This window comes from Hemiscyllium ocellatum, chromosome 23, assembly GCF_020745735.1.
Source record: "Hemiscyllium ocellatum isolate sHemOce1 chromosome 23, sHemOce1.pat.X.cur, whole genome shotgun sequence".
In the NCBI taxonomy this organism is placed as follows: Eukaryota; Metazoa; Chordata; class Chondrichthyes; order Orectolobiformes; family Hemiscylliidae; genus Hemiscyllium; species Hemiscyllium ocellatum.
In genome coordinates this window covers 8,587,451-8,615,036 of record NC_083423.1, presented here as the reverse complement: position 1 = coordinate 8,615,036, position 27,586 = coordinate 8,587,451, and the positions used below count along the sequence as shown (strand labels likewise).

The 27,586-nt window shown below is 39.9% G+C and overlaps 1 protein-coding gene across 3 annotated transcripts in view; it reads right to left on the bottom strand.

Annotated features, from left to right (window-relative positions):
• Positions 1-27,586, bottom strand: part of taf3 (TAF3 RNA polymerase II, TATA box binding protein (TBP)-associated facto) — a 184,869-nt gene that overhangs the window by 18,504 nt on the left and 138,779 nt on the right. For all 3 annotated transcript variants that reach the window (XM_060842637.1, XM_060842639.1, XM_060842638.1), the window contains one exon: positions 21,567-21,649. In XM_060842637.1, coding sequence (XP_060698620.1) covers positions 21,567-21,649 — 83 coding nt within the window. The remainder of the gene's footprint in view (positions 1-21,566; positions 21,650-27,586) is intronic.

Genomic DNA, 27,586 nt, shown 5'->3' with positions numbered 1-27,586 from the left:
TGGTAAGGTTGGATTTTTCTTGCTTTTTGTGTGATTTTGGACAATTTTCCATATTCATAGGTAGATGTCAGAATTGTAGCTGTACTGGATCAACTTGGCTAAGGGTATGACAAACTCTGGTGCTCAAGTTTTCAGTATTATTGCTGGAGTATCGTCAAGGCCGATAGCCTTTGCAATATCCAGTGCTCCAGCCATTTCTTCATATCATGCAGAGTGAATTGAGTTGACTAAATACCGGTATCTGAAATGTTGGACATTTATGGAGAAGGCTGAGATGGATCATTCACTTAGCAGTTCTGGTTGCAGACTGTTACAACTATTTCAGTTTTGTGAAGTGCTTCAAGAGATTAGTCATAACTCACATCAACTCTAGCCTCGCAGCCCACCTTGACCTCTTGCAATTTGCCTACTGGCGCAACAGGTCCACAGCAGACGCCATCCCCCTAGTCCAACACTAATCCCTGGAACCTCTGGATAATAAGGATACCTGCGTCAGGCTTCTACTCACTGACTCCAGTTCTGCCGTCAAAACTATGATCCCAACCAAGCTAATCTCCTAACTCTGAGGCTTAGGTCTTTGCTCCACCCTCTGCAGCTGGAGCCTCGACTTTCTGACACACAATTAGTTAAGATAGGTAACAGCACCTCCTCCACAACAATTCTCAACACCAGTGCCTCACAAGGATGCCTCACATACTCAGTCCTTTACTGTACACACATGACTGTGTGGCCAAATGTCATCTAAACGTCATTGACAAGTTCACTGATGACACCACCGTTGTCGGCCAGACAGCAAACAACGATAATACAGAACCGAGGAAAGAAATAGAGTGCTTTGTGTCACGGTAAGATAAAAATCTCTTCCTCATTGTCAGCAAAACTAAAGAGCTGATCATCGACTTCAGAAAGCAAGGAGGAAGCCCTCGCTCCCCCATTTACATCTAGGGAGCTGAGGTGGAGATGCTTGACGGCATCACGTTCCTAGGCGTGATGATCACCAACAATTGTTCCTGGACTACTGACATTGATGCAACAGTCAAAAAGACACAACATTGCCTTTTTTTCCTCAGGAGTCCAAAAAAATTCAGCACATCCATAAGGACTCTCATTAACTTTTACAGATGCCCCATATAAATCTGGATGCATCACAATCTGGTATGGCAACTGCTCTGCCCAGGATTGTAAGAAACTACAGAGAGTTGTGAACACAGCCTAATGCATCTATCCACGGACTCCAACTACACTTTTCACTGCCTCTGTAAGGCAGCCAATATCAATATCAGGCAGAAGATACAAAAGCTTGAACACATGTACCAGCAGGTTCAAGAACAGCTCCTTCCTTGCTGTTATCATACTTCTTAATGGACCTCTCAAATTTCAAATCGAACATTGATCTTGCTTTTTTGCACCTTCTTTGCAGCTGTAACTTTGTATTCCTCGCTCTGTTCTATCACCCTATGATCTTTATATGTTATGATCTGCCTGTACTGCACACAACACTTTTCACTGTACCTAGGTACGTGTGACAATAATAAATAATAAATCAAATCAAATCAAACCTATGGCACTGATAGGCTGAGCTCCTCCATTATTGAGAGTGGGAATGTTTATGGAGCATTCTCCTTCAGTAGTTTTATTTTTAAATGTTCAATCATGTGATGAGGATGTTGCTGACTAGGCTAGCATTTACTATCCACCCCAGAGGGTAGTTAAGAGTTAAGCACATTGGTGTTGTTTTAGTATGCATTGCCATTGAGGATTGCGGCAGGACTGTAGGACTTAAATCTAACTCTATTTAATGTCATTCCCTACATTGCCACTACTGTTTAGAAGTCTACTAATGTCTTCCCTACCTTGCTGTTTCTTAGCTCCACCCAGATTGATTCTACATCTAGATTTTTGCCCCAGTATAATTTCTCACTATTGACTGATTCCATTTTTCACCAACAACACTACCCCATCTCATCAATTTTGACTGTCCTTCCTAAAGATTGAATATCCTTGCATGTTCAGCTGCCAATCTTGATTATTCTGCAATAGCGCAGAGACATGCACCATTATGCATTATCCATGAAGCAGCCATTTACAAATACTCTGGGTAATTTCTGTAGTGATGACCTAGGATTGACATTATTGACAAACAACAAACACAATCATCTTCCTTTGTGTTAGGTATAACTCCAACAAGCAAAGAGATTCCCATCTAATTCCCACCGACTCCAGTTTTGCTAGGACTTCTTGAAGCCATAGTTAGTCAACCGTTGCCGTAATATCAAGGGCATTCATACTCATTTCACCATTAGAGTTCAACTCTCTTGCCCAAGGCTGCAATGAGGTCATAAGCTGAGTGGACCTGGAAGAATCCAAACTGAGCTTCAGTGAACAGCTGATTGTTGATGACTCCTTCTATCACTTTGCTGATGACTTGGATGATGAATGGGACTACTAAAGCTATCAAGGAATTGGCTCAGAAACTGTGTGTAGTTAAACAAAATTGCGAGGTATTTCAGCCCGTGTTGACATACACCATTGTAAGAATTGAGCTGCATGACTGATTTTTCAAACTATCATTTTTTACGATGACAAGCCAGGGAACTATAGACCGGTGAGCCTGACCTCAGTGGTGGGCAAGTTGTTGGAGAGAATCCTGAGGGACAGGATGTACATGCATTTGGAAAGGCAAGGACTGATTAGGGATAGTCAACATGGCTTTGTGCATGGGAAATCATGTCTCACGAACTTGATTGAGTTTTTTGAAGAAGTAACAAAGAAGATTGATGAAGGCAGAGCAGTAGATGTGATCTATATGGACTTCAGTAAGGCGTTCGACAAGGTTCTGCATGGGAGACTGATTAGCAAGGTTAGATTTCACGGAATACAGGGAGAATTAGCCATCTGAATACAGAACTGGCTCAAAGGTAGAAGACAGAGGGTGGTGGTGGAGGGTTGTTTTTCAAGACTGGAGGCCTGTGACCAGTGGAGTGCCACTAGGATCGGTGCAGAGACCTCTACTTTTTGTCATTTACATAAATGGATGCGAGCATAAGAGGTACAGTTAGTAAGTTTGCAGAAGACACCAAAATTGGAGGTATAGTGGACTGCGAAGAGGGTTACCTCAGATTACAACAGGATCTTGACTAGATGGGCCAATGGGCTGAGAAGTGGCAGATGGAGTTTAATTCAGATAAATGCGAGGTGCTGCATTTTGGGAAAGCAAATCTTAGCAGGACTTATACACTTAATGGTAAGGTCGTAGGGAGTGTTGCTGAACAAAGAGACCTTGGAGTGCAGGTTCATAGCTCCTTGAAAGTGGAGTTGCAGGTAGATAGGATAGTGAAGAAGGCGTTTGGTATGCTTTCCTTTATTGGTCAGAGTATTGAGTACAGGAGTTGGGAGGTCATGTTGCAGCTGTACAGGATATTGGTTAGGCCACTTTTGGAATATTGCGTGTAATTCTGGTCTCCTTCCTATTGGAAAGATGTTGTGAAACTTGAAAGGGTTCAGAAAAGATTTACAAGGATGTTGCCAGGGTTGGAGGATTTGAGCGATAGGGAGAGGCTGAACAGGCCTGGGGCTGTTTTACCTGGACCGTCGGAGATTGAGGGGTGACCTTAGAGAGGTTTACAAAATTATGAGGGGCATGGATAGGATAAATAGATAAAGTCTTTTCCCTGGGGTTGGGGAGTCCAGAACTAGAGGGCATAGGTTTAGGGTGAGAGAGGAAAGATATAAAACATACCTAAGGGGCAACTTTTTCATGCAGAGGGTAGTACGTGTATGGAATGAGCTGCGAGAGGAAGTGGTGGAGGCTGGTCCAATTGCAACATTTAAGAGGCATTTGGATGGGTATATGAATAGGAAGGGTTTGGAGAGATATGGGCCGGGTGCTGGCAGGTGGGACTAGATTGGGTTGGGGTATCTGATCGGCATGGACAGGTTGAACCAAAGGGTCTATTTCCATGCTGTACATCTCTATGACTTTATGACAATGGAGTGCCTATCGAATAAGCATTTACTGGACACCTCCCATTGCTTAAAGGATGGAAATGTGCGTTTATATAAGGGTTAAATCATTTTAACAGCTAAAATTCCAACTGTGATCTTCCTGGTCCTCTGACATTATTACATATGATAATGTAGAGTGGGTGAATGAATAGAAAGCAAATTATTTAAAAAATGCATGATTTTACTAACCGTGGCAATTCTTATTCATGCGTTTGTTACCATCAGACTCAACAATTATAATGCTCATTTTGCTCGTGTCCAGAAGTACCCCCTTTCAGAAATAATTTAACTAAACTTCTGCTGCATGTGTTCTGTCTGACTGCTGGATCAGAATTTTCCCAGGCTCATGACGGTGGATTTCGAGTTGGGAAATGATGAGGTGAGGGGCAAATTTTCTCAGGGTGAGATGGGAGCACAATGGGCTACATTGACCACAGAACAGCTTTCTACTCCAGGTAGAGGCTACCAGTTCAATGGCCATTGGACAAGAGCCTCAAGACTCTGTTGATTGGGCTAGAAGAAGGAAAGGCCACATATGTGGCCTAAACGTCTCCTCATGAGATGTTCCTTCTCTGTTCTGAGAGGCTTATTGGGTCATAATGTTTGATTTTGATCTCTGCCTGCAAAGAAAATTCCACATTGAGGCACCTTTGCAGATACCTTGTTGCCTCAGCAGCAAGTATCTCTCTTGATGGGCCAGCAAAGCTCGAAAAGTGCCAATACTGATCATGCCAGCAATGTCAAGAGCTCAACCATTGTCTGTAATACAATGGTGAGAGCTGGAGTGACTCATGAGGACGCCATCTCCCTGAAGGTTGTACCACAATCTCACTAGTGGAAATTGAAGTTTTCCATGGCATAGAAAAAAAAATTCTTAACACACTAAAATATCCCAGAACCCTCACCCTCCATCCTTCCCTTTTGTTCCACTTGCTCCTTTTCCTCTTATCAACAATATAAGTCTCATTATATTTCTGCTTTTCTTCAGTTCTGAAGAAGAGTCAAAACATTAACTATGTTTCTCTCACAGATGTTGCCAGACCTGATGAGTTTTCTGGCACTTTTTGTCTCTATTATTCTTAATACACTTATAAGATCTTTACTCTGGCAACCATCATATTTAAAACACTGTGACAGGATACCATAGGTTTCGAGAAAATATCAGATGACTAGTTGGAGTCGTAAATTCGAGACATTTGATAGTTCAATGACAACATTTCCATTGCTCTGTAAGTAGCACCCTACCCTTAAGTAATTGAGGCTGGGGAAAGTGTACAGCCCAGCTGAAGATGTTCCAGCTCCATGAAACTTGCTTCACCTGAATATGGTAATTAGTTCTAAGTAAAGTTACTCAGATATTACAAAAAGTCCTCATGATTTACAAATATCTCTGGTGTCGACATTCCTCTTGCTCACGTGCTTTTCAACTAAGAGTTTTTAAATAAGCAACTAATTGTATTGTTAGATCTTATTCTGCTCAAGATGGCATGCTATAAATAAACCACTCATCCTATGTAGAGTCTTTCCCATTGCTGAGATGAAGCGCATATGGTAACAATGACGACTGAGTATCATCTTTACAAACTGCCTATCATCCTGTCCTAACTTTCAGAGCGTAAGCAGATATCAGATTATTACACAGTACTGCATTTTGCACTGAAAAAAACCCTTCTATTTGCATTAACCAAACAGCTAATCTGATTGGTGTAGGAGCCATTTCAGTTGTCAGGTTTGACAGTGTTTGGCCTGATATAAAATTAGAGCTGAATAATTCCATTCAATGTTTTTTTTTACAACTAAGCTGCTTTTCTTTCCAGCTTAAACTGATTTCCATGGTTAACTTCATTCCGTTCAATGGTGAAAACTTAGCTAAAGAGTTGCCAGTTACCTGTTATACTAGAATTTCTATTTTCTGAAAAGAGTTTGTTCTGCACAGTTCAATTATCCTCCCACATTTTCTTTCTAAAGTATCACCTTTGCTTGCATTTAGATCATGAATAACAGGTCCTACAGCAGGCCAATTGAATAGATAGTCTTCAATGAGGAAACAAACACCGCCCACAGCTGTGCTTAATAATGGCCCCATGCTGCTTACGTTTCACCATTTGCACTGCTGGTCACGGTGGGCTAACTGCTAAAAACACTGGTTGCATTCATGAAAACGTGCTGCAGGAGGGGCTTTCACCAGTGTCCCTTTACTTAATGCTCTACCACAAAAAGACAAGTATACGGACTGGGTCACAAGCTGCACAGACTGAAATGCAAGCCTGCTGCTTGACAAGTTAGCAATGAGTCAATCCTTTCCACTCCTGACCACACATATTGATGGAAGGTTATCCGCATTCATCATGTGGATAAAGCATAGCTGTAGTTTAATAACCCTTTTATTTAGCTATTGTGTACAAACATTATATGGCCTGCCATATAAATTACCCAACACAGTTAAGTGCCTTGCCCACTTAAGGCCGCACAATTAATTCAATAGTTTTCAGACAACTGTTCATTAACTGGGTTTCTTAAGATTCACAGAACAGTCAATCACCTCAAAATAAAAAATAGCTGGGTTAGAACACAGATTTTTCAATTATATGAAGAGGACAAATGAATGAGGAATAAGTTATTTCTTTAATTTAACCACAATCTTACTGAGAGTAAAAAATCATCATTTGGGAGATAAAGTCAAGCCTAAATGAATATCTCCAACCTAAACCCACCCAATAATGTTTGTGTCTCAATTTAAAATATATATACAACCGATAGCAAAACATAAGGAAAATTATAGGACTGAGATTTAAGATACATGAAATACAAGTTAAACCTTCATTGCAGAATGTTTAATTCTTTAAAAAGTAATTATGTTGATATCGAAAATCCAACTAAGTTAGGTGTACAGTTTACAGGGTACACAGGATTTAGGGACAATGTAAGCATGTGACCTCAGTGTTTAAGTTCAGGGAAAGATAGCCAAAGTGTCACTGGTAAAACAAATGTATTGACATTAGATGACAGCACAATTGGATTTGTCTCTGTTTCTTCCAGAGTGACATGACTGGCACTTCTACTGTTAAAGCTAATACATGTATGAGCACCATTCTGGTGAGGGATTTGACATGATCGATACCTATGATAACATAGTACAACTGAGGAATATTCAGGATGGGTGAGAAAGGGAGAAATGCTGCATAAAAAAGTTTTTATCAAGTAGAATATACAAAATAAATGCAAACTCTTGAGTTATATTTATAATAAAAACCACAGGAATGCATGTAAACAGATTCTTCAAAGGCTACCTCGCCATTTTGCACAAAATTGATTAATACAGAGCTTGATATTATTGGTAGATCTTATATTGGTAATTGATTACCTAGGCATGGTAAGCAGATAAGGAAGGGCCTAAAGACAAATCCTTGGCAACTCTAGAGGTTAAGTGGGTGAGGAGGCAATTTAGAAGTCCTCTTACTATGTTTGGTTCAGTGAGTATGGAATCAAATAATTGCAATCCCACTAAACTAAACAATACAGAAATACGGACGTTTATTATAAACCAACTGACTCCCACAGCTACCTAGATTACACCTCCTCCCACCCTGCCCCTGTAAAAATGTCATTCCATATCCCCAATTCCTTCACCTTCGCCGCATCTGCTCTCAGGAGGACCAATTCCAATACTGAACAACCCAGATAACATCCTTCTTCAAAGACCGCAATGTCCCCTCAGACGTGGTCGACGATGCTCTCCACTGCATCTCCTCCACTTCCTGCTCCTCCCCCCCTTGAACCCCACCCCTCCAATCGCCACCAGGACAGAACCCCACTGGTCCTCACCTACCACCCCACCAACCTCCAGATACATCGCATCATCCTTCGTCATTTCCGCCATCTCCAAACAGACCCTACCACCAATGATATATTTCCCTCCCCATCCCTATCAGCGTTCTGGAAAGACCACTCCCTCCGTGACTCCCTTGTCAGATCCATACCTCCCACCAACCCAATCTCCACTCCCAGCACCTTGCCCTGCAACCGCAAGAAATGCAAAACTTGCGCCCACAACCACCACCCCCCCCCCCACCTTACTTCCCTCCAAGGCCCCAAGGGATCCTTCCATATCTGTCACAAATTTACCTGCACCTTCACACACATCATTTACTGCATTCGCTGCACCCGATGTGGTCTCCTATACATTGGGGAGACAGGCCGCCTACTTGCGGAACGTTTCAGAGAACACCTCTGGGACACCCGCACCAACCAACCCAACCGCCCCGTGGCTGAACACTTTAACTTCCCCTCCCACTTCGCCAAGGACATGCAGGTCCTTGGACTCCTCCATCGCCAGACCACAGAAACATGACGCTTGGAGGAAGAGTGCCTCATCTTCCGCCTAGGAACCCTCCAAACACGAGGGATGAATGCAGATTTCTCCAGCTTTCTCATTTCCCCTCCCCCCACCTTATCTCAGTCCCAACCCTCAGACTCAGCACCACCCTCTTGACCTGCAATCTTCTTCCCGACCTATCCACCCCCACCCCCTCTCCGGCCTATCACCTTCACCTTAACCTCCTTCCACCTATCGTATTCCCAGCGCCCCTCCCCCAAGTGCCTCCTCCCTACCTTTTACCTTAGCCTGCTTGGCACACCCGCCTCATTCCTGAAGAAGGGCTTAAGCTCTTGTTCCTTTGATGCTGCCTGACCTGCTGCACTTTTTCAGCAACACATTTTTAAGTGCTGTACATGAAAGCCATAAAATGTGTTGACAACAGAACAGGAGAACAACAATGTAACATGGCTGTCACAAACACGGTCATTTTGAATTTTTAAGAACATTAGCCGTATTCAATGGAACAAATTACTTTAAAACAGGCAAGATTGAGAATTAGCGAAGTCATGCCTTTTAAGTGCTGCAATTGTATTAGCGTCCGACACTTCCTCTGGCAGCCCATTCCACACATGCACTACCCTCTGATTGAAAAAGTTTCTCCTTAGGTCTCTTTTATATCTTTCCTCAGTCACTCTAAACCTATGCCCTCTAGTTCTGGACTCCCCTGCCCCAGGGAAACCACCTTGTCTATTTACCCTATCCATACCCCTCATGATATTATAAACCTCTGTAAGGTCACTCCTCAGCCTCTGATGCTCCAAGGAAAAGAACCCTAGCCTATTAAACTTCTCTCTCTAGCTCAAATCCTTCACTCTGGCAACATTCATGTAAATCATTTCTGAAGCCTTTCAAGTTTCACAACATGCTTCCGATACAATGTAAAACTTGAAAGGTTCAGAAAAGATTTACAAGGATGATGCCAGAGTTGGAGAATTTGAGCTGCAGGGAGAGGTTGAATAGGCTAAGGCTGGTTTCCTTGGAGCATCAGAGGCTGAGGGGTGACCTAATAGAGGTTTATAAAATCATGAGGAGCATTGATAGGGTAAATAGACAAGGTGTTTTCCCTGGGGTTGGGGGAGTCCAGAACTAGAGGGCATAGGCTTAGGGTGAGAATGGAAAGATATAAAAGAGACCTAAGGGGCAACTTTTTCACGCAGAGTTTGGTGCGTGTGTGGAAATGAGCTGTAGGAGGTAATGATGGAGGCTAGTACAATTGCAACATTTAAAAGGCATCTGAATGGGTATATGAATAGTATGAGTAAAAAGTGAGGTCTGCAGATGCTGGAGATCAGAGCTGAAAATGTGTTGCTGGTTAAAGCACAGCAGGTTAGGCAGCATCCTAGGAATAGGAAATTCGATGTTTCGGGCCAGAGCCCTTCATCAGGAATGAGGAGAGTGTGCCAGGCAGGCTAAGATAAAAGGGAGGGAGGAGGGACTTGGGGGAGGGGCGATGGAGATGTGATAGGTGGAAGGAGGTCAAGGTGAGGGTGATAGGCTGGAGTGGGGTGGGGGCGGAGAGGTCAGGAAGAAAATTGCAGGTTAGGAGGGCGGTGCTGAGTTGAGGGAACCGACTGAGACAAGGTGGGGGGAGGGGAAATGAGGAAACTGGAGAAATCTGAGTTCATTCCTTGGGGTTGGAGGGTTCCCAGGCGGAAGATGAGGCGCTCTTCCTCCAACCGTCGTGTTGTTATGTTCTGCCGGTGGAGGAGTCCAAGGACCTGCATGTCCTCGGTGGAGTGGGAGGGAGAGTTAAAGTGTTGAGCCACGGGGTGGTTGGGTTGGTTGGTCCGGGCATCCCAGAGGTGTTCCCTGAAGCGTTCCGCAAGTAGGTGGCCTGTCTCCCCAACATAGAGGAGGCCACATCGGGTGCAGCGGATGCAATAGATGATGTGTGTGGAGGTGCAGGTGAATTTGTGGTGGATATGGAAGGATCCCTTGGGGCCTTGGAGAGAAGTAAGGGAGGAGGTGTGGGCGCAAGTTTTACATTTTCTGCAGTTGCAGGGGAAGGTGCCGGGAGTGGAGGTTGGGTTGGTGGGGGGTGTGGACGTGACGAGGGAGTCACGAAGGGAGTGGTCTTTGCGGAACGCTGATAGGGGAGGGGAGGGAAATATAACCCTGGTGGTGGGGTCCGTTTGGAGGTGGCGGAAATGACGGCGGATGATACGTTGTACACGGAGGTTGGTGGAGTGGTAGGTGAGAACCAGTGGGGTTCTGTCTTGGTGGCGGTTGGAGGAGTGGGGCTCAAGAGCGGGAAGTGGAGGAGATGCGGTGGAGGGCATCGTCGATCACGTCTGGGGGGAATCTGCGGTCCTTGAAGGAGGCGGCCATCTGAGCTGTACGGTATTGGAACAGGTCCTCCTGGGAGCAGATGCGGCGGAGACGAAGTAATTGGGAGTATGAGATGGCGTTTTTACAGGGGGCAGAGTGGGAGGAGGTGTAGTCCAGGTAGCTGTGGGAGTCAGTCGGTTTATAGTAGATGTCTGTGTTGAGTCGGTCGCCCGAGATAGAAATGGAAAGGTCTAGGAAGGGGAGGGAGGAGTCTGAGACAGTCCAGGTATATGGGCCAGGTGCTGACAGGTGGGACTAATTGGGTTAGGACATCTGGTTAGCATGGATGAGTTGGACTAAAGAGAGTTTGCGTGCTGTCAAATTGAATCGTCTATAGTGAAGAGAGTTGCAAATTATCTGTTCAAATCATCTATCATGTACTTATGTTCCGTGAATAATTGTCCCTGACTTTCTAGAGGGCTATTGCGCACTTTGTTAACTATATTCTTCTTTAACAATTTCGAAGAACTCTTACCCTTTGCTTTCGTATTTATGACGAGCTCTCTCTCATATTATAATTCTACCCCATTTATCAGTTTTTTGGTCATTCTTTGCTTTTTTCAAATATTCTGTCCAATATTCTCAGCGCTGGGTGTATATTACTTCACAAGAACCTTGATGTCAGTAATTGAGTCCTGTTGCCTCATGTTGCAAATAGTTCTCAGACAGTAGAGATGGAATGCTTTTAGTTGTTCTATATGAAGCTGTTAGATTGTCCAAGTCTTGCATCCATCAAGAAATGATCCAAGAACCATTGCCTGGTAGACTTTGATCTTCGTTTGGAGATAAACTCCATGTTCTTCCACACGTCTAACAGCAAACCTACCAAATGCTGAGCTTGACTTTGCTAGGCAATGATTGATTTTGTCATCCAATACGGAATTACTGGAGAAGATAGCAAAAGCTCTGGATTGAAGTAGGGACATGATGCTGATTGTGTCTCTGGACCTTATAATTAAGTCACAAGGAACAGGTTGCCTTCATCAGGTTTGTTATCAAGCCAAGTGATCAGTAAGTTCCTGAATTTTCTCTGGTGTATACCCTGTGAGAGCAGAGTCATCTGTGAACAAGAAATCGCTCAGCAACTGTTCATTAATCTTTGTGCAAACCTTTGCCAGTTGGATGAGTTGCCATCTGCACTGAGCTGAATGTGTACTCCTATGTCAAGGTCTTTGAGTGCATAACAGAGCATGTGGAAAACAGAGTTAAAGTTAATACACAGTTTTGACTGGTGCCATTGCTGTCAGGAAAGGCATCCAATAACATACCACTTTCCATAATGCTGGTCATTGTGTGGATCCTGAAACGAGCAAATGAGGTTCAACATCTTTTCAGGACAGTTATTATTTTATAAAATCTTCCACAGGCCTTCTCCATTTATACCATCAAAAGCCTTGGTAAGGTGAATAAATACCATATTGAAATCCTCAATCTGTTTGTGGGACTTATTTTGAACTTGACGTTCACAGTTTCCCCTAACTGCACGGAAGCCAAACTCTGATCCTGAACAGTGCATGACAGAAGCTAGCTCCACACAGGTGTACAGCCTGACATTGTCTTGGTCGCAGGATCAAACTGCAGTTTCAGCTGTATATAATTCAATTAATGAACATAAGAAAAACAGGAAGTATAGAATGAGAAATGACCAACAGATTTGTTCTTTCTGTTGACAATATGTCATAACCATTTCAACCTTTAAAGGAAAGGTCTGCAAAGTTTCTCTATGGTTGTCAACAAATTTCAGAAATTTGCATCAAGTTTCTGATATATAATTCCGGCACTAGGTCTGTACAACTTCGCTTAAGTCATGTCACTTTGGTGATTTGACTCAGTTAGTGATGGTTTGCTCTCGTTTTTTTCCAACGATGGTGTAAGATTAAAGTTTTGTGCAGGAAATAGTACATATGCCTAAAACCATTGCAATGGTGTATCATTAAATAGATTGCTCAGTAAGGTTCTTGGTCACCTGGTTGAGGCACTGAACTGAACGCATTTTGCAAGGTTGATAAAGATCTTGATGTAGTAATTGCACAGAAACTGAATAATACTAATTTTTCTGGCAAGTATAATACTTCCTCAAGAAATTATAGGTCACTGATCCTCTCAAAATCAATAAATTCCCATTTATATCATAAATTTATCAAACATATGTAATTTCAATTAACTATATCTGACCAACTTTATCCACAGAAGACGTCAAAAATTATTTTGATATCTTTTGTACTGAAATATTCTTATTGATAATTGTCAAGTGCAATGATTAATTTGAGAAATAAAAATTCTGCAATTATCTTGATAATGTGAATATCTCAATAGATTATCTCTTGCAAGACTGAAACCAGTTGGCTCTTCACAAATGATGCTTGATGCACAGTTTAATGCCATAATACACCAAGTTGGCAGCACTGCGCATTCCTCAAACAGTATGTTTTCCTTTCTTCCACAGCACAGAATATGAGGTCAGTATTCTTTAACTCTGGGGTCTGCTGAACACTGACAGCAAAGATGGCTGTAGATCTGTTATTTTTCTCCTGAAGTAATTACATTAAAAGCAAAACTAAAAGTTGGCATAGATTAGAAATGTTTCTTAGTAATTGAAATGAGAATCAAAACCACCCCAAATGCCTTGTGAACAAAATCTTACTCAGATCATGTGCATCAGACAGATATTGTCTGTTTCACAAGCAGGACTTGATGCAAAGTTAAATAAGTGAATATACAATTGTATTTGTGAGAATGGAATCACGCTGGAATGATCAGCCTTTCCAGAATTCAGATCACCAATTTCATAGATTCTGAACCCTTTAATAGAATTTATACATGTAATTCAAACATCCGCTATAAAACAGCAGTAATTAAAATTTTATCTCATTACTGAGTGGTTAATGGATTACTGTAATAAGATTCAGATGAAATAAATAAAAATAGCCTGTGGAGTGCAAAGGGTTAATTGAGTTCAAATTAAAAATGCAGCCTATAATGAAGTCATACGTCACAGTGGTATAAGTGAAATACAGCTTGTGCAATGGTATCAATGACGTTAAAATAATTTGTTACGACTACTTTCCCTTAAAACTAATAAATCTTAAGCAATCAGTTAAATTAGCTCAGTTTGTGATAACTACCACTAGTTGCTATTGAACAAAGGATGGTTAAAGAAAAGTCATTAATGGAAATTCATTTTTTAAGGGGCCCTTGGACACAGTACATAAATGTTTAAAATCTAAACAAGCCAATTAAATTTCAGATCCATTAAGGATAAGATCTCCCAAAGTGATTAAATAAAGCAATTAAATTTTTGGGTTGATCACATCTCCAGATAAACTCTTTACAGGGAAGCTCAGAATTCAGTGACAGCAAATTAAGCCTCATTCAGTCTGACTATCTAATGTACAGAACCATTCATTTTCTCTTCAATCCACATCACTCTAGTTGCTTCCCCCATTTTTTTTTCCTTCCAATACTGCTTCTTGAATAAAACATCATTCATACAATAGTTTAAACTGACACAGAATTTAAACATTTATTTTTACTTTTGCAGTAACATCAACATAATACATACCTGCAAGATACACCTGCATTTGTCATTGCAAGTCTACACTACAAAATCCCATGCAAGGACTGCACAAAACACTACATAGGACAAACAGGAAGACAGCTAACAACCCGCATCCACGAACATCAACTAGCCACGAAACGACACGACCAGCTATCCCTAGTAACCATACACTCAGATGACAAACAACATGAATTCGATTGGGACAACACCACTATTATAGGGCAAGCCAAACAGCGAACAGCCAGGGAATTCCTAGAAGCATGGCACTCATCCAAGAATTCTATCAACAGACACATCGACCTAGACCCTATATACCGGCCACTGCAACGGACAGCAACTGACAGCTGGAAGCGGCAGATTCAAACCAGTATAAATGCCGGAGGAATCAGCACAGAAGTGCTTCACAGGAGGCTCCCAAGCACTGAAGATGTCACCTAGAAAGGGGACGAAACGTTTTCAAGAAAAACTCCCAGCTCGGCGAACAGAACCACAACAACTTTCGGAATGACTCTGATGACATATGTGAGATTCGTATTTCGTTATAAAGCATGCTTTTTTCTTCTCTATGTACCAGTTTGAAAGGTGAGATAGCTTACAAGCATAAGAACACAAGACATAGGAGCAGAAATTAGACCATTCATGTCTGCTCTGCCATGGCTGATAAGATTTTCAACTCCATTTTCCTGCTTTCTCCATGTAACCTTTGATCCTATTGATAATCAAGAATCTATCTATCTCAAATGTAAATATACTCAAACATTATTAAACAGTTGATCCTTATTCTCAATGAAATGCAATTAATAGAAGACTGCACACAGTAAAATGATCAATTTGTGGCTCTGCGAATGTAGTTGTGCTACATTCCTACAAGTAATTACACTGGGGACAGGCCATCCTGGAATGAAACTCATCATCCTCTGGCCTTGGGGGTCAATCACTTAAGTACTACAATATACAAGTGATCACTGTGGTTCATTCTCACACATCATTAGTGCCATTATAAAGTCAACCAAACTGTCTCAGGTCACCACCCTCAGTTCCAAGATGGAAGCCATATGCAAACCTGTTTTTGCACTTTTACCCACAAATACAGTGAACTCCTTCTACTTCATTACGTCAAACATCCTGGGAATGTGCTTTAAAAAAAAACTACCTGCTTGTCACTGAAATACAAAACATCAATATAATCTTGGTGAGGGATTCGGGTGACTTAAATTCATATAAGTAAATCACGTAACCTAGGTTTGTCACCTGAATCCCACAGCTATGTCACAGCCGTGGAATTCAGTAAAAAAGCACATTGATCATTAATGATGATTCTGTCTCCTATTTCTTCCTTTTCTTAGATATGACAGGCACACTGTACATTTCTAGCATTTACAATTCCTATTTCCAGTTTCTGGCTTTTATGTCTTTTTGCGTGAATGAGGTACCAACACTCCCACCTATGTCCTGACGCTCTTTGCTTTTGTTTGCTCTCACTGCATTGTATGAGGTCAATAACTCTGTTAATGACTGATGCAAATGTGGCTCAATCCATTGCTCAGGTTTTTGTAGGGAGCAGTCACTGGTTTCTTTCCTCAATTACAGAACATGAACTTGGTAACTTATACTACTTCAGATAGCAATCATGGCCCTTGTCTCACTACTAAAAAGTCTTACTGTACAATGAACAGATTTGGGCAATCTCAGGATTCACTAGAAAAACTAAGTGACCACCTAAAAACTGAGAGGACAATTAACAAAGTTTTATAGGGTTTTTCTAAAGTCAGTACTCTCTCTTTCAGTAACTTTGTATCAAAGGCACTATATTTACTGATGAGCTTTTCCTAACTGTTATTTTCTTTATTTTTTTACCTGCCCTTTTCTTCATTTGAAATAACACAAACCTGATATATTTACATAGTGGTTTCAGCTCATAGTGACTCTGATTATATAGGGACAATTGCTGTTTTCAGCACCCTAAATAGATTAAACCTATTTAATTGCCTTGAACAGTCTGTACTGAAGTTTGTGGTCATCCTATGTTCTTTGACTTTTCTGCATAAGTTTCAATAACGTTTGGAAATCAGTTGATTGGTAAAGACAGAGTATAGAAGCATAAAAAACACCCTTTGTTTAAAAGGAACTCCAATATTTAAAGAAAGTCTATAGTAGATAGAATGAATAAAGAATGCTACTCAGCACTGCCTGGATGCAAACTTAGATTTAATGAATCAAGCTATAGACATCATTGGAGGACTAATTCTTTTGGATTGCAATGATTTTAAATATTTCAAAAAACTCATGCTGTTCTATAAGATGTGTTTCATTCAATCTCTCACATTCTTGTATGTTCTGACAGAGTTTCTACTGTTGCTCTGAAAGATATTTTTTAAAACTGCAGATATCCATCAGTATGAGAAATCATCTGCATAACTTTTCCAATGATTATACAAATGACAGAAATGGCCATGGGCATAAAAGAGCTATAGGCATGTTCTTGGTGTTGGTATATGTGCATTTTTTAATTAATTTGTTTCCTAACTGAAAGAATGTGCTATGAGAACTAGCTTTATCTTCAATGTTATTTTTCACAGAGAGTACTAGTTTAGAACGTTGTTTCTCAGCACCCCCATTATTCAGGTGTCAATTATCTGTAAATGTTTTTCAGCGTGTGTAAGGTTAGTTTTACTGAAACCAGCTCAAGTGCTATTGAGCATTGTTAGATTTTTCAAAGGTGCCTGGTTAGCTCTCTTAGCTAGTGTGTAGGTCAGATCAATAGCAACAACATGGGAATCAATCCTCGTTCCACTGGAAGTACATTCAGGGTTAGCATCATCACCCTACCTATATCACTAAAGAAAGTGGTTTGATGAATAAAAGGGCTGAACTCAAGAGGTGAGATGTGCCTTGAAATCAGCCCCTACTCTTTGACCAGGTTAGTCATCAAGGGGCCCTCAGAAAACTGAAGTCAATGGGAATCAGGAGAAAAATTCTCTGTTGGTTACAGTCATACCTAGCATGCAGAAAGCCAGTTATGGTTGTTGGAGGTCAATCATCTCAATCCCAGAGCATCACAACATGATCTTTTCAGTTGTGTCCCAGCCACTACCATCTGCAGCTGCTTTATCAATGATCTCCATTATAAAGTAAAAAGTAGGAATGTTTGCTGATGAATGCACTATAGAATCTCAGAATTCCTACAGTGCATAAAGAGGTCATTTGGCCCATCCAGTCTGTACCAACCCTCCAAAGACCATCCCATGCAGACTTAGCCCCCTACACCATCCCTATTATCATGCATTTAACGTGGTCAATCCACCTAGCCTGCACATCCCTGAACATTATCAGACAATTTAGCATGGCCAATCCGTCTAACCTGCACATCTTTGGATTGTCGGAGAAAACCGGATCACCAGGCAGAAATCCACACAGACATGGGGAACATATGCAAACTCGAGACACAGTCAAGACTAAAATAAAAGCTACATAGGTCCCTGGCACTGTGAGGCAGCAGTACTGGCCACTGAAGTTCCACTATTCGTGATGTCTCAGATACTGCAACTGCAGTAATACTGTAATTGAATCTCACATTACCAACATCCTGAACCAGCCATCTTGTCCATCATGTTTAACATTCACTCCCTTCACTACCAACACAAAATGGCAGCAGTGGCGACCAACTACAAAATGCATTGCAGTAACTCACAAGACTCCTGAAACAGCACCTTTAAAATCTGCAATATCTACCTCCTAGGAGGAGAAAAGCTGCAGATGGGACCATCACCACCTGCAATTTCCCTTCCAAGGTAAACACCTTCCTTACAAGGGACTACAGGTCATTCTTCAAGAATGTGTGTTTCGTTAATGTAAATTCGCTATAACACAACTGACAAATTGAGGGCGCTATTTCCATAGCACAAACTTTTAAAGCATGTATTAGTTACAAGATTAGTTTAAATGGTGGTGTTATTACATGATTTTCTTAAAACAAGAGTTTGCATGAGAATGGAACTACCACATATTAACAGAACTGACTATATATCGCTGTTCCATCAATGTTGTTGAGTCAAAGTTCTGGAATTCCTCTCCTCACAGTGCTGCAAGTATTCCTGCATTCCAAGGACTGCAGTTTAAGAAGGTAGCTCACTATCACCTTCATCAAGACTAATGAGAATGATGAATAAATGCTGGCTCAGCTAGTGATGCCCACATCCCATGATCAGGACCATCAATGAATTCACCACTATCATCATCCTGGGCGGTTACCATTGACCAGAAGCTGAATTGAACTTGCAATATAAATACAGGATCTTTCAGGGCGGGTCAGGGGTTGGGAAATCATACTTTCGACTGTGACTCTAAATCCCAAAGGGTGTCTTAAATGGACCTCATGTGAAGCAATGCTGAAAATTCCTGCTTTCCATTTGTATGTTTGGGTTGGTGTTGTCATTTCCTGTGGTGAAGTCACTTCCTGTTCCTTTTCTCAGTTGGTGGTGGATGGGGTCTACCTCGATGTGTTTGTTGATAGAGTTCCGGTTGGAATGCCATGCTTCTAGGAATTCTCGTGCATGTCTTTGTTTGGCTTGACCTAGGATGGACGTATTGCCAATACAAGCCAAAGACATGCACGAGAATTCCTAGAAGCATGGCATTCCAACCGGAACTCTATCAACAAACACATCGAGGTAGACCCCATCCACTACCAACTGAGAAAAGGAACAGGAAGTGACTTCACCACAGGAAATGACAACACCAACCCAAACATACAAATGGAAAGCAGGAATTTTCAGCATTGCTTCACATGAGGCCCACTGAAGATGTTACCTAGTAAGATAACGAAACTTCTGGAAATGAACCTTTCAGCTCAGCAAGCAAACCTACATCCAAAACCTCAACCTGAGCTACAAACCTTCTCAAAACTCACTAAGGTGTCTTAAATCTTCCAAAGCGTAACTTATTCCCATTAAAAGTACTCAGGACAAGATTCAAAGAGGTACTTTGCCCTCTCTGAAAGGACACCCTGGCCATACCAAAGAAGTGCACTGAGAATAGAACTGCTCTGAACTAATCGTCACACTCCAGGAGTCTTGTAGCTCCAATTACAGATAAGGTCGATCAGTTAAATATCTCCAGAAACAGCAGATGCAAGAATTACAACCTGCCCCAAATCCCACCCATGCAAATATGAGAGATGCCGTGCTCAGGGTTGATTTCTTTGAACATTTTAAGCATAGCGGTGGTGCTATCCATCATAGCAAAAATCTGAGCTAATATTTCAGAGAATAACAATCAGAGTTATGCTGTGGTCTAGGAATGCATTATTAGGATATCCAAAGGGGTTAAATATTTAACAAAATTACTATAAAATACTGAACATTTTACATATTTTTCTGAGTCTTTCCTTGGTCCAATATTTTATGCTTTTGTTATGATCCCAGTTGATGGTAACACAAGACAAATCAGCATCTTGAGTGAAACCTGGCTTGATAGAGCACCTTTTTTTATATATAATTTGGGACATGTTCAGGTGAGGTTGCCAATTTAACTAAAAGAACTTTGTTAATTATACAAAAGGAAAAAAAGGTAAGTATCTTATTAAAAACAGCAAAAATATTTAACTCTGCTTCCTCAAAATATCCTTGTTAGATACTCAACCCCAATGAATTATCCTTTTATTTTCACTCTAATTTTTTATCCCACTGACAAGGCTGAGATCATTTCCATTCACCAGCTGCTTGTAAACCTGATGTGATTCTCTCTTTGCTACATAAAGAAATCAACTTATTGAATTGAGGTACCTTACCAAATTCTAAGGAAAATAATTCTTCTAGTTACATTGTTATTTTTAAAGCTGTCGAACAGCCCTTTTCTTTTCATTTGTCCAGAGATTAGAGTGTCCCTGGCCAGGCCAGCATTTATTGCCCATCCCTAATTGCACAGAGGGCAATTAAGAGTCAACCACATTGCTACGGGTCTGGAGTCAAATGTAGGCCAGACCAGGAAAGAATGACAGATTTCCTTCCCCAAAGGACATCGTGAACCAGGTAGGCTTCTCCTGACAATCAATAATGGTTTGATGGTCATTGTTAGACTTTTATTCCCAAAGTATTATTGAATTCAAACTCCACCATTTCATGTGGCAGGATTTGAACTGAGATCTCTAGAACATTTCCTGGGTCTCCAGATTAATAGTCTAGCGATAATAACACTAGGAAAATGTCTCCTCAATGCGGGTGTGTTTCCCTTCTTCTGGACTAAGCATGCTTGTGATCTGTCTTTCTCTTAGTTATAAAAGGGTAACTTAGCAAACATTTCAGCAATTATTTCATTGATCATGTAGTCTGGTCATTTAGCTTAAGTCTTATTTAGTTTATTTCTTGGAAGTGCTGTATTGAGCCAGTACTAAAATTGTTTCCGGTCATTAAAACAAAATCATCTTCACAGACTGAAAACCAAAAACCACTTTAGAATCTAAGCTTTGAAATAATAATTTATCACAAATTTCATCACAATTACAAGCTGCAGAGCACAGCTGACCTCCCTGTGTCATAAAATGATGAACTGACTTCTCTGTGCCTTTCACTTCATTCATGGAGTCAGTAAAACAGAATTTTATGAAGTCACCGAAGTCTGTGCTCTAAAGAAGTCTCTGTTCCAAATAAAAGTCAGTTCAAGGTTGCTTTGTATGGTATTTTGAAATCAGTAAACCACTAGAACAACAAAAGGTTGTTTTATCTGTGATGACCAGATATCACAAATTATTGCATATGATTCAAAAATTTATAGTTCCATCAAATCCATACACTACCATTTTAACACTTGGAACACTGCAGCTTCCAGACTGGAATGAAACTGGCTATTCCCTTGGCTAACTTTATTCACAGATCCAACCATTTCTCTTTTAATTCCACTCACTGGTTTACCATTCAGAGTGTTATATTTAGCTAGAATATAAAAAAAATTGAGACGAAAAGTAATGAAAGCATATTGCACTTGTAGAACAGATCTGCAGAAGCGAATAGGAAATTTCAAATGTTAAGAGGACATGTACAATCCTTGCCCTGGTAGGTTTGTGTCCAGTTAAATCACAATTTATTTATTCAATACTTTGTTTCCCGTCATTAACAAAATTATATTAGAATAAGTAGTATGAAGTGAATTGCACTGGATAAGGTCATTTTAATAAGAACATTGGAGAACTATTAAGCAAGTTCAGCAAATTTAACATGTTTTACAAAAAATGGCACTGATCTTTATCTTCATGTGAACAATATGACCATTTAAAATAATTATAAAATATATAGTACTTACATCTTGTCCTGGCCAGCACCGACTCTCAGTGTAAGCCTTGGAATAACAGGGGAAGGGGCTGGTACAATTGGTTCAGGTTTTGCCTGGGACAGAAAATACAGTGATAAGCCCAGCTGCACGAATTCATGTATTGGAAACTGTTAGAAATGTAAACTGTGAGAAATTTCCAAAAACAAGTCTTGATAAATAAAAAGTCAGTTTCAGTCAAATAATGTTAATGCTGAAAAAAGAACAAGTAAACTTTATTTGCATAAAAAGTAATTACAGCTTGTTTTCATGCACTCCGGTGTCACATCAAATGCAGTTACATGCAAGACCCTATTCTAAGTCAATGGTTGTTTTCGATGTTGATAGAAAAGTTCATTGATACCATCAACAACCTTCAAAGGGAATCTAAGATTTTGAAGCAGAAATCAATAGTCAAAATGGGTGCTAGGATAATAAATCTGGGCTTATAATTAACTAAGTGAATATTCACCCTTAATTTTTAAGTCATATTCTTCCATTTTTTAGGCCCCCATCAGTATCACAAATCTGACAGCAGGAAATTTGTTTCTTAGCTCTGAGGAAGAATCATCATTCATCCTAAGTTTCTTTCCCTAATGGCCAGTTTGAGACAAAAATTCATTATGTGGTAATGGAACAAATCATTACTTTATCATAATTTGGTGCATCAAATTAGTATTAAAATATACAATCATTAGAATCCCTTATTTTGTTTTAAGATATGTGCAATGCTGGAAAGGCTGTAACTGTTGTCCATCCCTTTCTGCCTTGAGTAGGTGGATTTATATTTGACCAGGCAAAAAACAAATGAGAGAGAAGTGGTAGACCATAAGTTGCAGGCGTAGAAGTAGGCCATTCAGTCTGTCAGATACGCATTGTTACTCAAGAAGATCATGGCTGATTTAATAATCCTGCACTTCACTTTCCGACACATTCCCCATAGCCCTTGAATCCTTTACTAATTAAAAATCTGTTTTGCTCAGCCTTGAAAATACTTGAACCATTAAAAAATGTCATTCTCATTGCAGTTTTAAATGGACCACTCCTAACTCTTGAGATTACACCCTCTGTCCTAGAATCTCTCCAAGGGGCGAAAATAAAATATTAAACGCCTACTGCACACATATAAGAACCTACAAAAGCGAATAACCAATTTCAACTATTACAGCTGCTTGTGGTTATAACAATGTGCATCATTGCTACAACCAGATAACAAATGGGATATTGGCTCTACCCTTTCTCTAGTTCCTCCCAGTCAGGTGCAACAAATATTTTTATTTCTTGTTAGCATGCAGCTATTGTACTTGTAATTGACAATATGACAATTTGATTCAAGTTATTCTTGCGCAAAAGAAAAGTGAATTTTATCACTATTAACGCCAGGAAAGAAATAATTAAATGCAACACCAAACTCATAAACAAGCACATATGAAAAGTTTAAAAGCGAGAGCGTCTCCACAACCTTTAGAAGTCCTTAGACTCCTTTAGGTGTTTGGACACAGCTTTAAAAAAAACGTTGTTGAATGGTTGACTGGTGACCTCAGCAGTGTACACATCTTTGAGTTTTTGGTGGATGGTTGTTTTCCCAATTCACTTTTTCACCAAGTATCAGGTATTCCCAGATGATGAGAGAAACAAACAGAGAGAGTGTCTTCTAGCTCTTGTTTACAAATCCATTTTCTTTCTCTCTTCTGTTGGTCAAATAAGGTTGTTGAAAGTGGATTCATTTGTGGATTCCTGAGCCTGGCCCTGTTGTTTCTTCAAGTTGGATACACTGCTGCCAACCTTCCATGTCTCAAGTGTGAAATTACCACATAAATGTGAATTAAAACTGGAGATGCAAAAATCCCATCATTAACTCAGTTGCCTTGGTTTGATGGCTCTTGGTAAAATAGTAATTTCGGTGCAGATGGTTTCTTTTACTCCTGCGTGTACTAGACTTCCCTAAATCTGTGGTCATGTAATCACAGCATCCATTTTAGGTCAGTAACAATCCTTTTATTAACCATTTTAGTTCATAAAGGGGGTCAGGTACAATGATCATTTGACGAAAGCTTGACATTTAATATTCTATATATACCAATACTAAAACAACATAGAATTCTTTCTATGGTAGATTTGTTTCGAGTTAACTTATTCTCCTTTCAAGTACACCAATCCTTTTCTTTGAAATGTGGATTGCTCAAGTAAAAATATGAATAATTAAAATTGAGTAGGGATTGTCAACAAGCAAATATTAAAACCTTTACATGGTGAATTAAACCTTGAAAATAATGAGGAGAAATTTAGAACTTCCATTTTAACAGTGAACAAGTGTACAGGTTGTGAAGCTTATTTTATATCCATTGCTATTGGCAAGTGTTATGCTCAAAAATTATATCCAATTCACCCCAAACTGGATTTTCCTCCCATTCAGAGTTAATGGGCAGAAAATCGAGCCACCTGCGGATTTGTTTTCATGTGCCACGCCACGCACACAGGATTACTGAATGAGACACACTGCAAATTTACTTTATGAATTCTGAATTCACAATCATGTATAATAACTACATAAAGCATGCCTTCTTAATTGGCTAACATACTGCATTATAATTCATGATTTCAGATATTATAGTGCAAGGATGAAGTTCAAGTGGCTTGTTCTTTATCTGAATACCAGCAGCAGATAATTTTCAATAACATCTGGTTTTATGGGTATGCCCAACAAACAATAGGGAGAATTAGAAGCATGATGTTATCTGAAGAAGTTTTAAAGATCACAATATTGATAGTATTCACTGTGATCTTCCTTTTAAGGTATGTGGTAACCTTAATGGTCCAAAGTAATCTATGGAAGATTTGTTTAAGGTTTACTTATACATGATATCAAGAATCCTTACCTATTTTGACTTTCTTTTAAGCCACATAGTTCCAATGTAAAATAAATCCAATAGATGGTTTGGCAACAAAAACACAAACTTCTGGCAAAACTCAGCAAGTTGGCAGCATTTGCAGGAAGAAAGCAGAGTTAACACTTTGAGTCCAGTTACTCTTTATCAACAGTAACTGGACTCGAAACAACTCTGCTTTCTTCCCACAGATGTTGCCAGACTTGTTGAATGTCGCCAGGAATTTCTGTGTGTTTCAGGTCACCAGCGTCTGCTGTTTTGGTTTTACTTTTGAGTGATGAAGGGCTTATGCTCGAAACGTCAAATTCCCTATTCCTGAGATGCTGCCTGGCCTGCTGTGCTTTGACCAGCAACACATTTTCAGCTGTGATCTCCAGCATCTGCAGACCTCATTTTTTACTCGAAGATTTTGAGTGGTATGGCAAACCTGATTAGGGATAAACGTGCCTGAAGTTACTCGGGCTGCTTCCTCACTATATTAAAAATTTAGTGAATGTCCATAGAGTCAAGGTATATTTTACACTGCAGATTTGCAGAAACCAAGGCTTAGGAAGTGTGAATCAAATAATATAAATGAAAATAATAAAGTTCTGCCATTAGTTTCCTAAGGAGTTTTGATAACATTTTAGTCATCTTTTTTAAAATCGGAAATAACAAAGTGAAGGACTAAATCTAGTCTGTTGAATGACTTAAAGTATGAAAATAATAAAAGACTAGGTATGTGGCAGTGGTAAGTTCAAGCTTGAGTTTAAAAAATGTACAGGAAGAGACATAAACAAATGTTAGAAACCTTGAAGTTTAGGAATTATTTGGAGAGTAGACCATTCTGATATGTCTTGATTTCAGAAAATAATGGATGAAGGGAAGAGGAAGAATTTATTGAAGGAATTGGAAAGTAACTTCAAAAAGGAACAGATTTCTGTTGAGATTAGTTAGAGAATGTTATCGTTTGCCAAATTAGGCACAGTTGATAGTAAAATTATGCAGATAGATCAAATGCTTCCCGATGATAAAGAAACAGTTGAGAGGTAAAGAAAGATACCACATTTTCACAACGTCCAAAAAGATGATTTTCTGAGGTACCCAACAGAAAATCTCATCACCACAATAAGCTTCTGTCTCCTAAAATAGATTTAGCATAATTATTAACAACACCTGACTTCATGAACAAATCTAAAAATGACAATGTGTGAGAAGATCTTTAGTACACCAGCGAGCCAAGCCTACCTCAATTATTAGTGATTTCAGATATGGACAATTTTCTCATCGTTTTCTCAAAATTCATGTCCCTGAAACACAAATTACTATTTCCCTATACTAATTTGTCCTATGGTAAACAACACTTTTCTTTTGGCAAGGCAAACCATTATTACAAACAGTGCTTCAAGTGGCCGAGGCAAAATAATATCATTTTTAATTTGCATTCTACCACTGTGCTAATATAATTGTGTATTTGTCTCTTCCTCAGGTAATTTTTGACACAATAATCTTTCAAAATGTTGAAAAACCATTTAATTCAAAACAAATTCCTTTTTTAAAAATGTTGCAAGTTAATTATTCTAGATCCATTTACATTGGATTTGTCATCAATATTCCTTTGTATCACTGATCCAAACCCTTTTATATTCTTGCATGGTTTCTCAGTTGCCCCTTTGAATATTCTGTTTCAACTCACTTGTCCATGAACAAGTCCAAAGACTTATACCCAAGAATATGATACTAACAACCATCTTATAGCAAAGAACATTTATATTTTGACTGCTTTTCAATTTTGAGTTAATTATGTATTCAGTATTTGATTGTTATTTACTTCAATGACAGTTCCTTGGCAAGATTATAAGCTGAGGAACTTTGTCATATTCTTTTTTATAAAAAGAATTCTAATGTTATAGGATCCAATGCATTTCCTTTGTTTTGAGAAAATTTGTAGCTCAGGTTGAGGTTCTGGATGTAATGAAGCTTCATTTTCAGACATTTCGTCACCAACTAGGTAACATGTTACCCATGTATTTTCTATTTGTGTGTTTTGATTTCCTTGGGTTTGAGATGTCATTTCCTGTGGTGATGTCAGTTCCTGTTCTTTTTCTCAGAGATGGTAAAAGGGATTCAAGTTGACATGTTTGTTGATAAGAGTTCTGGTTGGAATGCCATGCTTCTAGGAATTCTCGTGCATGTCTTTATTCGGCTTGCCCTAGTTTGATGTGTTGTCCCAGTCGAAGTGATGTCCTTCCTCATCTGTATGTAAGGATACTAGTGAGAGTGGATCATGTATTTTTGTGGCTAGTTGATGTTCATATATCCTGGTGGCTAGTTTTCTGCCTGTTTGTGCAATGTAGTGCTTATTACAGTTCTTGCAAGGTATTTTGTAATCAATCAACACATCGACTTGGACCCCATTTACTACCCTCTGAGAAAAAGAACTGGAAAAGACATCACCACAGAAAATGGTATCACAAACCCAAGGAAACCTAAACACATAAATAGAATGTGGGTCTCTAACACCAATGCTTCACCGGGGGTTTACTGATGATGTTATCTACTATGGTGACGAAAGGTCTGAAAATGAACCTTCCAGCTCAGCCAGCAAATTTACGTCCATTTCCTTTGTTTTCCACAGTGAATATTTGATGAACTTAAGTCAGTAAAATAGGAACATATGCTTTATTGCACTGAGAGGTTTGGGAAGACCATAAGACATAGGAGCAGAAATTAGGCCATTCAGCCCATCGAATCTGCTTCACCATTCAATCATGGCTGATAAGTTTCTCAACCCCATTCTTCTGCTATCTCCCTGTAACCCTTGATCCCCTTGATAATCGAGGACCTATCTTTCTCACAGTCTGAAATATACTCAATGGCCTGGCCTTTGTGGCAATGAATTCCATAGATTCACCACTCAACGCTGAAGAAGTTTCTCCTTCTCTCCATTCTCAAAAAGTCTTCCCTTTACTCTAAGGCTGTGCTCTCGGGTCCTAGTCTCTCCTACCAATGGAAACATCTTCCCAATGTCCTCTCTGTCCAGTATATTCACTATTCGGTACGTTTCAATTTCATCACCCTCATCCTTCTGAACTCCATCGAAAATTGACCCAGAGTCCTCAAACATTTCTCATGTGTTATTAGGAA